The sequence below is a fragment of the Coptis chinensis genome, chromosome 1 (assembly GCF_015680905.1).
Source record: "Coptis chinensis isolate HL-2020 chromosome 1, ASM1568090v1, whole genome shotgun sequence".
Taxonomy (NCBI): domain Eukaryota; kingdom Viridiplantae; phylum Streptophyta; class Magnoliopsida; order Ranunculales; family Ranunculaceae; genus Coptis; species Coptis chinensis.
The window spans coordinates 23,933,036-23,947,582 of record NC_141456.1 but is presented as its reverse complement, the minus strand read 5'-3'; the positions used below and the strand labels follow the sequence as shown (position 1 = coordinate 23,947,582).

The window sequence follows — 14,547 nt, the reverse complement described above, 5'->3', positions numbered from 1 at the left end:
AGACATTAAGTAAACAAATAGTAAATAAATTAGGAAGTACCTAGTTCAAAAGAAAGCTTTGTGTAACAATAATTAAGTTATAAAGCGGAGTAAGTCGGCATATACGACATTTCTTGTGTAAAACCCGCTTAACCCAGGTAGAATTCCTTTTTTAACCAAAAGTTTGGTGGCATTTCTCGAGACTCCTCTTGACATAGCAACATATAATTGGTCATGATTGAAAACATGGCTGGGCAAATATATACCAACATGTGGTATTGTCTGTCCTTGTGACTTGTTAATAGTGAGAGCAAAACTTAAGCGAATGGGAAATTGCTTTCTTGTCAAAACAAAAGGTCTTCTGATGTCGGCTGAAGATTTTAACGAAATTCGAGGTAGAAAAGTTGGTCTTCCACAGAAACTACCAGTCATTATTTCTGCATATATCATATTACCATAAAATCCTCGACATAACAATCGTGTTCCATTGCATTGCATAATCCATTTTTTGGGTTAAGATTTCGCAATAATATAATAGGACATCCAAGTTTAAGAATAAGTTTGTGAGGAGGCAAACCACCAGGAGATATAGAATTAAGGAACTCCTCTGGGTATAACTGCTGAACATCACTTTCAACTTAATCGAAAGAATAACTTGTAAAACTTGACGATGGCAATAGGCTGATAATTTCATCATTAACTTTGTCGACGTGCTCATTTGTAGGAGTAATGATTGCTCGTTCCATCATATACGCATCATCTAGTACATGATCTTGCAAATTTGGGAAGACAAAATCGATTAATTGAAATAAAGATTGATCATATTGCCATGGAATGACCATGTCATCAGGGATCTTGATCATGTCATTCATAGTATATGTTTCAGAACCATCGCCGATTCGCATCAGTAGATCTGAAAATAATGGATCATTTCTTGCTCGCATGTTGTCTATTAGGTGAATAAATTCAATACTTCTCCAGATTGGAGAACTTGGTAAGCAAGCATCTGGTATCTGAGATCTGCTTCCATATGGGACAATTGGCGGTGTTTGAGGAAAGTTTCCACCTAATACAAAGACCTTTCCACCAAAGGGCAGTTCAACTCCAGTAAGATCTCTTAAAGTGCGGTCAATTGCTTCAAATGTATATCGATGTGTCATTGTAGCTTCATCCCATATGAACAAAGAAGGACGACATAATAGTTTTGCGAGGGGCGAATGTTTTGCGATAGTACAGGTACACGTTGCATAAGTTGGTATAGGTATTTTAAACCTTGAGTGAGCTGTGCGACCACCTGGCATCATTATTGCTACAATTCCTGATGAAGCTGTTGCAATTGCAATATGTCCAGCATTTCTCAGATAAGCTAGTATTGAACGATAAAGATAAGTTTTACCTGTTCCTCCAGGACCATCAATAAAGTAAACTTTATTTTCATTTCTCATAACTGAATTGGTGATCTTCTCGAAAGCATAACTTTGTTGCTCATTCAATCTAGTAATAGAAGAGAGATCTTTAGGAGGCACTGGTACTGACCGTTCTTCTGATATTAGATCATCTTCTGTTGACTCTTCAGTTGTGTTATTAGAAAACGAAGGTAAGTTGTAGTCTGACAACTTCTTTCCATATTGAGAAAGATCAGAACTGATGTCTTTAAGTAGACAATTCACAGCTTGATCTGGCAAGAATGACAAAGAATAATCTTCCATCATATATGTGTGAAACTCATCCCATAAGGCACGGACATGAGGTGGATTGCAATGTAGTAAGATGGCAACAAATAACTTTCATAATGCGTAAGGCATATGTATAGCTATTGCTTCTTGAAGAGTTTCACGAATGTCGTTGCCACCTTCAATTAAGCCGAGCTTTTCAGTAGCTTCTTTAAATGTGGAGCATACATGAGACCCAATTGTACGAAGGTTTTCAGATGACGTTGGTCCACGAACGTGATTTAATAGAATCCTCAGATAATATCTTTCACTATCAGAAGGAGATACAGTATATAACCGACCAATAACTCGATTGTGTCCTTTCCTCAACTGCCATAACTTACCTGACTTTAGCCATGTATAATGTTCAAGAATCTCCCGATATAAGTATTGCCTTGCATTCTCATCAATGGCATTAAGTTTGAAAAATTCAGTTAGCATGGTACGTGATATGTTATCATTGTTTACCAAGTCAGGTATGTGTTGACCTTCATGAAATGTGACGTGATGCATATTTTCAAGATGAACTTGTAAAGCATAAACTGAAGGATACATACGGTTCAAAGGAAATTTAAAGATTCTCCATAATGCTTCTTGAGGACAGATCCAGCACGCATCTACAAACTGCTTGATCTCATCTTGAGTAATAGATTCAGAAGGCGCGGAAGATGAAAGCTGTAAAGAAACTCGATCGACCCCCTTGTATACATATTTATACAAATACTTGACTGACTGTATAGTAGAACAAATTTCTACATTGAGATGACAATCGTACTTCTTGAGAAGCCATGGATTATATGGGACGACCCATTGATTATCACCATGAAAATCACGACCATGAGTATGAACTCTGTATTTGCTTGCTTTTCTTTTCATGTAGTTTGGAAAAGAATCATCACTATGAACAGTCGAGATGGAGAATTGCTTCGGGAAATTTTTCTTACACTTGTCATTTTTCATGCAAACACAATTTGAGTTTAGAATTCCATAGGGACCATGTATCATATGATGTAAGACAATGGCATGAAGTTCAGGTTCTATGAGTGGATCCGGAATTTCTGCTCGAACAACTTGATCATAATCTTCTGGACCTCTTAGCTTATCAGTTTGATCAAGAATTAGAAGAAAATGAGCATGGGGTAAACCCCGTTTATGAAACTCAATAACATGAACATGAGCAATGACCTTTCGCAGCACACCTCTTTTAAATAAGTCCTTTTTTAACTCCTCGCGCTTTGAATGGAAAATTCTTGTTGTAAGGTTAGGCCTATCACTTGCAACTTGTCCACTAAATAGTTCTCTTCTAATTTCGGGCCAGTTTGGGTTACATGTCATAGTTATAAAGAGATCTGGTTTACCAAATTTTTGGACAATAGCCATTGCATCATGATATCTTTCATGCATATCACGGGGACTACCAATGTATGAAGCAGGTAGAACAATTCTTCTTCCAACTGTATCTATATTGATAAATAAAAAATTAATGTAACAATCAAAGTATAAATGATATAAAAAAAAAGAAACGTTGATAGTAGAGTCATAGAGAAGTCATAAAAAGTATATAATTGTGGTTATACCTGTACATAATTGTCCTATAGCGAAAGCATCCTTTAAACCTTGATACAAATAAGCTCTCAACTCTTCTTGGTGATCTCTTATGTATCTTAATTGTTGCGTAGAGATTTTTACATAGTTGTCAACAACATATTGTTGCAATAAACGCCCAGCACGAAGTAACAATGACTCACATGCGTCTCGGATCTATAAAAAATGTAGAGATTATAATAAATAAATAAAAACATACGATATATTTATTAGTATTTCCTATGTTCATATTGGTAATATCTTAGAAATGAGCAATACTACCAAGAGAAAGAAATTGATTTTGCTATCGGTACTAAGCAATTAACATGACATCAATTAATACTTTCTCTTCGATAAAAGTCGTCAATAACTGAAAACATGATTACAAAGATGATATAAATAACTACTAACTAATATTATATTTGCAAATGTCGTCTCTTACAAAAAGTGACTAATAGCAAATTATATCAATAAGCAAGATATATAAAGTAAGAAATACTATAAACTAGTTATTTAACAAAATAGAATAAATCATTACCTGAAGCTTGTAAGAGTAGAACGCTCTACAACTAACCTTTTTCAAATTTGAAGAGAAAATGGTCAAGTCCCAACCAAATGTTTCGTAAGGAAATAATAAAGGATATTGTAAGGGGTCATAGAACCCAGCAGTATCTGGAAGATGAAATAGATGTCCATGTGATGTTTCAATAATGATATCCCTATCATTCCTATCAAAAGGGTCTTCCCCTCCATCTAATATTGCTGCAACTTGTGATGTTGTTGACAAACTATATTGAGGCAAATCATCGGGATGATCCTTTATATGCAACCTAACATTATGGTAGTCATCACGTTGAGATATTTGTCGCAGAATACCAACAAAAGGATTGCATGAATCTAAAGTTCTTTTTAAAATAGCAAGAACTTATTGGTCTAGTGAATTATTTTCAACTAGACGGTTATCAATTTCATGATCGGTATCATAAACATACATCTGAAGATATCTTGGTCTCTGCCCATCACGTGGTAATAGATCTCCAATTCTGTGATATATAGATCCTTTAGCACGATATGTATAGATACCATTTTGACCAGTTGCCAAGTTTTCATCAATTTGAACACCAATAGAAGTAAAGGAATGGACATGATTATAGGATTGAATATTCTGCCGAAAATCAACTACTTGCTGGCAATTTTGTTTGAACAGATCTAATAACTCAACCGGAATAGGTGGTGAAGGTAAAGAAACTTGACCATTCAAGCAACAGAGTGATGATGTTTCATGAGAAAACAGTTTTGCAGAACAATAAGGACATATTCTTGGAGGTGGCAATTGGAAAGAGTGCATAGCAAAGGAATCTACATAATTCCTTGCACGATTATGATAACCGCGACGGCGAGAACTTGACGGAAGTGAACAATATGATATCTGACCTGTATATGTATAAAGGATATAAAATTGAAATACATAATTACATACAAACAACGACAAATACGATATCAATATGTCAACTAAATGTGGAGACAAACCTGGTAGAGTGGACATAGGCTCATCAGACTGATCATTCGATGACTGAATATTCTCATCTATATTTATATGTGGTAACATAATGATACATATAATTAGTATAGTAAAAAAGAAAGAAGTATCTAAATTTTAGGTCAAAATATATAGATATTAAAAAAATCTAACACCAAAACAACAGAAGCTAACATGAATAAGAAGTTGTGAGGATGAAGTTATTCTAATTTAAGTTGACACTGCATAAACGAATAGTATTAGTTAAGTTGATATTTTATGATGAACATACATATTTAGTTATATTTTTTAGGTCAATAAACAGGACCATGCATATATTATATAGAAAAGGGAAAGTTATAGATAAAAATATTATATATGCATATTTTTATTAACATAAAAAAGCAATACGTGAATAAAAAATTAAACACTATATAACTTATAAAGGTTGATTTAATATTGACGGATCAATATGATGATAACTTAATTTAACATTTGAATTTAAATCTAAAGTAACATCACATTTAGTATTAAGAAATAGATTAAAAAAAAAATTAAATTAAAAAAAGACGGTATAAGAGAATTATTATATTTAGTAAAACGAATCTAAATAATATTAAAAGTAGTAGATAACATAAATAAAAAATTTCGGTATGCATACCTGTGTCAGTTGAATGCAAGGTTGATGGAAAATCAGTTATATCCTCAATAAATTCACTGTCACCTTCATCAACATCATTAATCTCTTCATTGGAATCAACTATATTAAGATATGGATCAACATCTAAATCCGTGGTAGCATCCATATTAGAGCAAAACGTCGACGTTCCTTAGAAGAAATGATATATAAAGTGAGAAAAAAACACCTAAGAAGGAAGGAAAGATATAAGAAATTAAATAAAAAATATACTTGCAGAGCCAAGACCAACTTGTATAACGTTGTTGTCAATATGTAGTAACGGAGCGGTCAAAGTTGTAGTTAAATGTGATGCTTCTGACTACAGATGTTGTTGCATAGTTGGAAGAAAGGGGTCTAACCCTAACGTGGCATTCGTCATCCGGATTCTTTCTCGATACTTTTGACTTCTAAGACGGTCGTGTTCCCTTTCTTGAGAACGTTGTTCATCTGACATACGCTAACAACGTTCTCTTTGTCGTATACGGTCACGTTCTCGTTGAATGTCTCTTTGTTCAGTGGTCATATCTCGGACATAATGAGTGGAGTGATATCGATTTTGTTGGGGCATCTTTGAACTTGTAGGGTGATTATTAGTAGAAGCCATGAGAGTATCTAATCAGAAAGAGAAAAACAGGTTAAAAGACAAAGACATTATTCATAAAAGTAAATAGTCAATTTAGAAAGCAATCAATATAGTAGAGCAATATGTAAAGAAATGGGAGGAGATACCAGAACAATTAGTTCGATGTAGCTGAATTTGTGACAAAATTAATCCGTAACTGATTTTTTTATTTGTTACATATGTAACCTTGTAATATGAATTTAGTTATTACTAATAAAGAAAGAATATCCAGTCTGAAGACAAAGTAAATAATTCTTTTACAGTACAAATAAGACCAAAAAACAAATTCATGTTCCCAATAAATAAGCGATATCCAACTCCAAAATTACAAACATATTTAACTATTTTACAGTGATCTAATTCATAATAGATGATATAAATGAATTTAGAAGCAACTATTTTTGGTATGTTATGAAGTTACGAAGTAAACAATACCATTAAAACACCATTAAAGCTCAAGACTTTTGCAACATAGTTTTTTTCTCTTGTTTAACCAAATGGATATTATTTATCATAATAACTACTTTCACAACTAACAACTTCGCTTAAATGAGGTAAAATTAATAAAAGGAGATAGAACTAATTTAAACATCCAAACACATTTAATCTCATATTTGCATAGTAAACTAAACAATATAATTACTCGCTAAGAGAAGCATAAAGGATTCAAGTTGAAAAGTATCAGTTTATTTCGAGTTGTTTTTTTTTTTTATCAAAGGAATTCAATAAAGAGTAAAACCGCAAAAAGCTTAGTTGAGTTAGGTATAGTTAACGAAGAGATAGCAGCAAAAACATTAAAAAAAAAAAGAAAAAAAAGAAAACGCACTGTTCACATTTTCTTCTCCACACTGCACTTCTTGTGCCGCACCTCACTCCACTCCACCGCCGTCTCTTTCCACCAGCACTAACTTGGTGCTGCCACCGCCACCGCCACCGCCACCACCAATCCTCCACCATCTCCACTTATCCAAAACCCAATCCACCATCTCCACCAGTTTTAAACCCTTCTTCCCGATCGCTGGCACCTCACCGCCACCACCAGTCCCTCACCTCACCATCACCACAACCACCAAACCAAAACCCCACTCCGACGGTGCAGCACCACACGCTGCCCTCCCACCGTGCACCACCTACTCGCCTCCACTTCTTCATCCACCAAATTAAAACCCGACCAGCAGCACCACACGCTGCCCTCCCACCGTGCACCACCTGCTTGCCACCACTCTCTTCATCCACCATATTAAAACCCAACCCTTTCCTGCTCCCCACCAGCCACCATCACCACCATCATTACTCATTACTGTTACAAAAAAAACAACAAAACGAAGCTTGTCGTAGCACTGTCACTTACCACCGTCAGCATCTTTGCCATAGCATTGTCACTCACTCCGTCAGCAACAGGGAAACAGTGTACTCACTGGTTTTTGGTTTTCATAATTTTTTTGGTCGAATAAATGAGGTATACCGCTGACAAAGATTTGGTTTTAGATTTGTTTTTTGGACTGGTTTTGGGATTTGTCTGTGGATTTGTCTGTATTGGGTTCTGTGTGTTGTTATTTGACGGGTTTTTGGGGTATGGAATATGTATAGTTTGGGGTTTGTTTGGTTTGGGATTTGTTGACTTGGCTGCGGGATTTGGCTATGAGAGGGAAGAAAGGTCTCGCCCTCTCAGCTATTTCTTCGGGGGTTTGTGCCCCACCCCCTAATAAACGTGTCAATTGTCCTTTCCGGGATCGTCATGGATGCACCAATGGAGTGAACGGTAATGGGTTTACTGTTCCCTACATTTTCACATATTTCGATAAACAACATTTGGATTGCCAGTTGAGTATCGATAGGGTACGAGATGAGATTAAGGATGATTGTGAACTGTATTTGTCACTAAAGAACTCCTTAAAGTCATTAGACAAATGGATTTGTGGCATTTGTCTTTGCATCCATGCACTTGGGATACCGTGTCATCATCCAGATGATACCATAGAACCGCCTGCTTTGATGGAGAGTGGAGAACCCGCATGTGTTATTGTGGGCATACCACAGCCGCCCTCTAAGCCCAACACTACGGACCTTACACTCACGACACACAGGGGTGACAGTGATACCCCTAATCAGCTTGGTGAGGTTTCACATCTTGATGAGACGTTACTTGATAGTGCATTCCGTATACCTTTCCGTACTGTGAAAAGTATACCACATGCTTGTCGTTTGGCTTTTTCTGGTGTACTGAAATTTGCTCTCTGGGATATTACGGCTGATCCTGGTTCAGTTATGCCCTGGGTTCGTCTCCTTCTTCTACCGTGTTGTACTCTGCAAGTTTTTCAACCACAGAATCGTCAAGAACGTCGTTCTGGTACTAGAAAAAACCTTCAGCAAAAATAGATTCTCCATGCTTTGACGACATGGAATGAGCCTGGTGGGATGTTTCGCCTCTTAAAGTCTGTAATAGAGCCTCCTTCAATCCAGTCAACTAGGAAATCCGTTCCCACTCAGAATGTGCGTCGATGCTTACAGAAAGTTGCCGATGGACATTTTGCTGCAGCGGTACAAGTATTATCATCATCAGGGGTTGCCTCAAATATTGCAGAGACTGTACATGCATTAAAGGAAAAACACCAGATGCGACAACCACCTGTAAGACCAACGGTTATTTTTGCTGAGCCCCCTTTATTAGTAGAGAGAGACACCTTATTGTCATGTATTAAGTCGTTTCCGAAAGGTACTTCTTGTGGTCGTGATGGTCTCCGTGCTCAGCACTTGTTAGATGCCATGAGTGGTGCTGCAGCAGCTATATCGTCTAACTTGTTAGATGCCTTGGCTTCGGTGGTGAATCTGTGGTTACAGGGACAATGTCCACAGCCGTTAGCAGAATTCATAGCGAGTGCTCCGCTCACTCTACTTCTTAAGCCGGATAATAACATTCGTCCGATAGTTGTGGGTATGGTTTGGCGACGTCTTGTTTCCAAAATTGCAATGAAAGGGGTTTCCAAAGAGGTGGTAGGGTACTTGCAGGATTTTCAGTATGGGGTTGGTGTCCCTGGTGGAGCAGAGGTGATTTTGCATGCTGTTAATCGCATGGTATGTGCTAACGGTGACAGTACTTCTCTTTCTATGTTGCTAGTAGCTTTTCAGAATGCCTTTAATATGGTTGATCAAACTACTATGTTGAGAGAGGTTCGCATTCGCTGCCCCGCTATTTCTCCTTGGGTCGAGTATTTGTATTGTCAGCCTACAAGATTATACTTGGGGGATGATTACATATGGTCTGCTTCTGGGGTTCAGCAAGGTGATCCTTTGGGTCCCCTTCTCTTTGCACTGGTGTTGCACCCTCTGATTCTACAGATCCAGTCAAGTTGTCAATTATTGCTCCAGGCTTGGTACTTAGATGATGGGACTCTAGTTGGGGATACAGAACAAGTGGCGGCAGCTCTGGGTATCATTCAGGAAGAAGGGCCTTCTTATGGGTTGGTTCTTAATGTGGCCAAGACTGAGATATTTTGGCCATCACTGGATCCGCGTCATTCCACTCCTGGTCTCTTTCCTTCAGATTTATCTTGTCCTCAGCATGGGGTCAGGTTACTTGGAGGAGCAGTTAGCACTGATTCTTCTTTTGTCATGAGTCTTGCTCGTAAGCGTGTTGAAAAGGCTATGACTTCAATGGACCATTTAGCTGCATTAGAGGATCCACAGTGTGAGTTAGCACTTTTACGAGCTTGTGCTGGGCTCTCCAAGTTGGTTTTTGCAGTTCGTACTTGTCCACCACATTTTTTTAGGGAGGCAGCTAAGACTTTTGATCAGCACATTCGCATGGTTCTGCAGGGTATTATAGTTTCTGATGGTCCTGGCTTCGGTGATTTGCAGTGGCGTTTAGCGATGCTTCCATTACGCCTTGGTGGGTTAGGTATCTATTGTGCCTCTGATGTCTCTGCTTTTGCTTTTGTGGCCTCCCGTTTTCAGACTTTAGAGCTTCAGAACCACATTCTTAGGAGTTGTGGTCTAGTGCCTATGGGTGAGGTCCTTGGTGATGCTACCAGTGCATTGCGTCTCTATCTTCCCGATTTTGACTTTGATTCTCTGGCTGTGAATGCTACTGTCCCCTCAAAACCACAAAAAGTTTTGGCGGAAGCTTTCTACGGTAAGATTGTTGCTAGTCTTGATAGGGAGTTTGAGTTCTCTACTCGTCAGAAAGCAGTCATTGGATGCTTGCAGTCAGAACATGCAAAAGATTTTCTACTTGCTATTTCGATGGAGGGACTGGGACAGCGTATGTCACAGGTGGAGTATCGTGCCATTCTCAGGTATTGTCTTATGATTCCTCTGTACTCTGACGGGGGTCTTTGTCTTGTATGTAAAAAAAGTAGATTAGATGCCTTTGGGGACCATGCAGCACATTGTAGACATTTTCCTGGTTTTAAATACAAACATGATCATGTTAGAGACATTTTGTGTGATGCATTTTGGAGGGCTGGGGTACAAGTGAAGAAAGAGGCTCCTGTTAACTTTCTCACTGATCCGAATGAGGGCAGATCGACACTTCGGCCTGCGGATGTATTGATATACAGTTGGTTTGAGGGGAGACATGCATGTGTTGATGTAACTGGCGCCTCTCTGTTGGTAGGGCTTGGGAATGGAGTCTTTGAGGTGGGAGAAGCAGCTAAGAGAGCAACAACAGGGAAGATGGAGGAGCATGAGGAAGCTTGCACGGCTAACCAGCATTGTTTCATTCCGTTTAGTTTCGACACTTTCGGTTTCTTGGAACAACAGGTTATTGAGCTTCTCAAGAGACTTCAGAGAGTTATGGACAGTAACGTTATGACAGCTAGTTCTAACGAGTTTGTTTTTAGAAGAATAAGATTTGCTATTAAGAAAGGACTTGAGGTGCAGCTTGTTGCACGCTTGTCCTAATTATTTGTAAAATTTCTCATCAGTATCAATAAAATTTCCACTTAAAAAAAAAAAAAAAAAACAACTAGTGAGTGATGAATCTATCATCAATGGGGAAATCATAGAGTACCTAGGAAAAATTTCAAATTTGTTACAATACCAAGTTGGATATAAAGCATATAAGCATTTGTACAAACATACAACGAAGCTAATGAAGATCAGACCAGATGGGAAAAACCGTTGACCTAATGAGAGGGAAATCATCATAACCGGAGAATACAATAATAAACAACAAAGCATATCCAGCATCACCAACCAACTCTCCTTATTGACGACCATGCTGACCACTTAAAAAAATGGTTCTAGTACTAACAGGTTATAATGATTTTCACTCTCATCTAGTCAAAGGCAGCACTATATTATCAATATAGTCATCATGTATTCAGGGTATGCAAGACTTTGTTATGGTTGACTGATAAAAAATAATAGTCATACAGAATATGAAATAAAGATTTTAGTAAGAGAGAAAGAAAACAAATTTGCAGTAACAAATTAGACTAATAGGTATCCGAAAGACGAAATTGGTTTGTTGATGACGAAATGTACCAAATAACGAATCTAATAGTTTTGCTAAAAAACATTGATCTGATTAGGAGTAAGTTTCAAAAGGATTGAAATATTTGCTCAGCTAATATGGAGGCTACTTGTTGAAGTGAAATAAAAAATAACACATTTCCGAAGTCTAAGCCAATTTAGATTTGTCACTATTACCGTTTAAAAATTTTAATGAATAGATTGGTTATGGTTGCCTCTTGCCAATAGTAAAAAAGAAAAGAAAAGAAAAGAAAAAGACGCACATATTATAAGAAAGTGTTAATCTATATAAGTTTGAAAGGGTCGCTTTTTGCCAGTGTATTAATTCCACAAATAATTGAAGATATATTTGCATTGAAAAAAAAAGTAACCTTAATTCTTCTATGTACTAAAAATGAATTGCACAAATAATTTAAGATATATTAACATTTAAAAAAATATTACCTATGGAATACGACCAAAGTGTGAGGAGTGTTTGTACTTCATTACAAAATTCCTAATCATAGTGGATAACCAATGGTAAGCTTCATGTGGAACCACCTAAAAGAGTTAAATATGAGTACATGAGTAAGATAGAATGATATTGTAAGGACTGAACTATAAACGAATACAATATAGATGAAGTAGAAGTTGAGGAGGTCAATAGAAACTCATATTTATAAAAAAAGGCCATTCATCACATGAATTTGTATTAATCTGCTAGCATTGATCTTAATAAAGCTAAATGGGTGATAAGTGCTCAAAAAGTGCTATTTAACCCTCGATTATGCCTCTTGTTTAGCCATCTTAGTGGACTAATAGTGTTTATAAGTTGTGTTTTAAGATTCTACAGGTAAAAAAGAGAGTTTTGTAGAATATTAGAGAAAATGGGGTAAAACGAAGCAATTCGGAGCATTAAGGATCACATGGGAGGCCCGTGGACAATCATGGAGAAGGCCAAGGAATTGGAGCTGTTAAAGATGCGACTTGGACCTATTTTAAAGTCTATTTGGAAGCCCAAGGCCAAAGGATTCGTTGTTTGGACCAAAGCCCGCAAAAGAGGATAGAAGGATAGAAGCGAAGAGAGAAAATCGGGCTTATGCTGCAGGGACGATGTATCGAAAGGCCCAGACGATTGAGTGCGTCCCGGGACGATAAATCGAAAGCGTCCGCACACATTGATTAAGTCTGGGGCCGCATGAATAATCGTCCCCGCACGCATGAATCGACAATCGTAGCCAATTCCTTCTCAGTTTTGAAGACGGTCGGACTCTGGAAGAAGTCTATTTGTATTAGGAAACAAATGACGGTTTGGAATGCTTCTAGAGCTCATTGTAACCCCTATAAATAGAGGACCTAAGTGCCTCATGTAATGGCCAATTCACTTATATTCTTGTCTCCAGAACTTGAGGCAGAGAGAGATTAATAATAAAAGATCGGTTTTAACTAGCTGAGTCTTAATAAATTAGTCTTTCTAGTCTTATGTTCTTCAACTCTTCTTCTTCTTGTTCTTCCTTCTTTATGGAAGACTAATCTAATCTTCTCCTTTAAGGGAGAAGATGAAGCCAGTGCTTAAGGTTTAATGATTCTTCTGGTTCATGGTGTTCTTCAATCAGGTTAGTTCTTTATGTTTGTAGTTATTAGTTCCATTGCCCACACCAGGGGATGGAAGTATAGAATAGGGTTTATGTTTTGCAATATTAATATCATGCTAGTGTTCTTTACTTTTCTTTTAGTAGTATAGTTCTTTAGAGTTAGGGAAGTATTCTTTGTGTTGCCTTAGAAGGGGTAGCTCAGGGGGGTGGCTAGGGAAGTATTCTTTGTGTTTGCCTTAAGTGGTGATTCATTGAATGGCCACCCTATTAGGAAGTACTCCTTGATGTTGCTCTTGGTAATACATTGAATGGCTGCCCGAGCTTACATAAAAGGAAAGAAGATATTAATAGCATAAACATAGGAACAACCTTAAGTAGAGTTAATTGTTAACGATGTTTCATCCAAGAGGGCATCGGCACTCGCTCGATTGCCTAATTGTAGTCTACTTGTAAGAACAACCATGAAGCAGAAGGTTATAGATCAAAAGTATTGGTGGATTCTAATCTCTTGAATTCCCTCTCTTATAAATTCTCAACAGTTTAGTTAGTTTAGCATTACAATCTACAATCTCTACAATATTAGTTTTTAATCCCTCAAACCCCCTTTCCAGTCCTGTCCTTCACATAACATACACTTAAAAGTGGAACGATACCCTACTCATCCTTTACTTATTGAGGGATAATTAGGTTTTGATACGCTTCTATTTGTTCAACGATCATCATCTATCTACATCACCCATCATCTCATCTACACACACACAAAAAGAGGGAGTGTCAATGGCGCCGCTGCCGTTTTAAGTTGTCTATGTTTAACGTTTTCTTTCAAGATTAGAATTTTGGATCTTGAGGTAATTTTAGCCACATCATCCATCCTTTTAAGAAAGAAAGAAGCTTGAAGGACATCTCGAAGACAAGATCTACCATCCAGGTTAGTCGAATCTTCATTCTTTTTATTGCTTTCTTAGTATAGTTGCATCATAGTTTAGTTTTATTGCTTTCTAGTATAATTGCATTTAGGACCTTTTCAACAATTGAAGTTGTAAGCCAACACAGCGAAAAATCAAACTCTAGTGTTTCTTGTCTGAATCTTGACAAACGGACTATCGCCCTCGTAGGCGGTGGTACTTAAGCAATCCAAGTGATTCACCATAACCCTAGAAGAGACAACTTTTAGACAACGGGCGAGATACTAGCTGCAAAGCCCAACCCAGTTGAAGAAAAGTAGTTTTACATTCTAGTATAATTTAGAATAGTTGCATAGTAGGATAGTTTTTATTATTTTCGCATAGAATTTTCTAGTCCCGTCGTCCATATCATCGTCCAGTAAGAACACAACAGTGGACAAGGTTTAACAACCGACTCACAAGAATACTAGACGAGATTGATACAATGGCCGCACACAA

The 14,547-nt window shown here is 37.4% G+C and overlaps 3 protein-coding genes across 3 annotated transcripts; 1 reads left to right on the top strand and 2 right to left on the bottom strand.

The window, feature by feature from the left end:
- Positions 1–494: 494 nt before the first annotated feature.
- On the bottom strand, positions 495–4,850 carry LOC147523050 (uncharacterized). Its single transcript, XM_086561228.1, has 2 exons — positions 3,814–4,850; positions 495–3,452 (listed from the first exon to the last, which is right to left on the bottom strand). The coding sequence occupies exon 2, from the start codon at positions 3,093–3,095 to the stop codon at positions 1,767–1,769; it is 1,329 nt and encodes a 442-aa protein (XP_086417354.1). The 5' UTR covers positions 3,096–3,452; positions 3,814–4,850; the 3' UTR covers positions 495–1,766.
- Positions 618–1,688, bottom strand: LOC147523051 (uncharacterized). Its single transcript, XM_086569400.1, has one exon. The coding sequence runs from the start codon at positions 1,686–1,688 to the stop codon at positions 618–620; it is 1,071 nt and encodes a 356-aa protein (XP_086425526.1).
- Positions 4,851–8,513: 3,663 nt separating the features above from the next.
- On the top strand, positions 8,514–10,997 carry LOC147523049 (uncharacterized). The gene is made up of 2 exons (XM_086569390.1): positions 8,514–9,183; positions 9,478–10,997. Exons 1-2 carry the CDS (start codon positions 8,514–8,516, stop codon positions 10,995–10,997), a joined length of 2,190 nt encoding a protein of 729 aa, XP_086425516.1.
- The last annotated feature ends 3,550 nt before the right edge of the window (positions 10,998–14,547 follow it).

Excerpts from the sequence above, each read along its gene's own strand:
- LOC147523051 (XM_086569400.1), bottom strand. The coding sequence starts at position 1,688 with ATGGAAGATTATTCTTTGTCATTCTTGCCAGATCAAGCTGTGAATTGT.
- LOC147523050 (XM_086561228.1), bottom strand. The coding sequence starts at position 3,095 with ATGCATGAAAGATATCATGATGCAATGGCTATTGTCCAAAAATTTGGT.
- LOC147523049 (XM_086569390.1), top strand. The coding sequence starts at position 8,514 with ATGTTTCGCCTCTTAAAGTCTGTAATAGAGCCTCCTTCAATCCAGTCA. Across the intron at positions 9,184-9,477 it reads TCGCATGGTATGTGCTAACG|ATGATGGGACTCTAGTTGGG; the intron begins GTGACAGTACTT and ends CTTGGTACTTAG.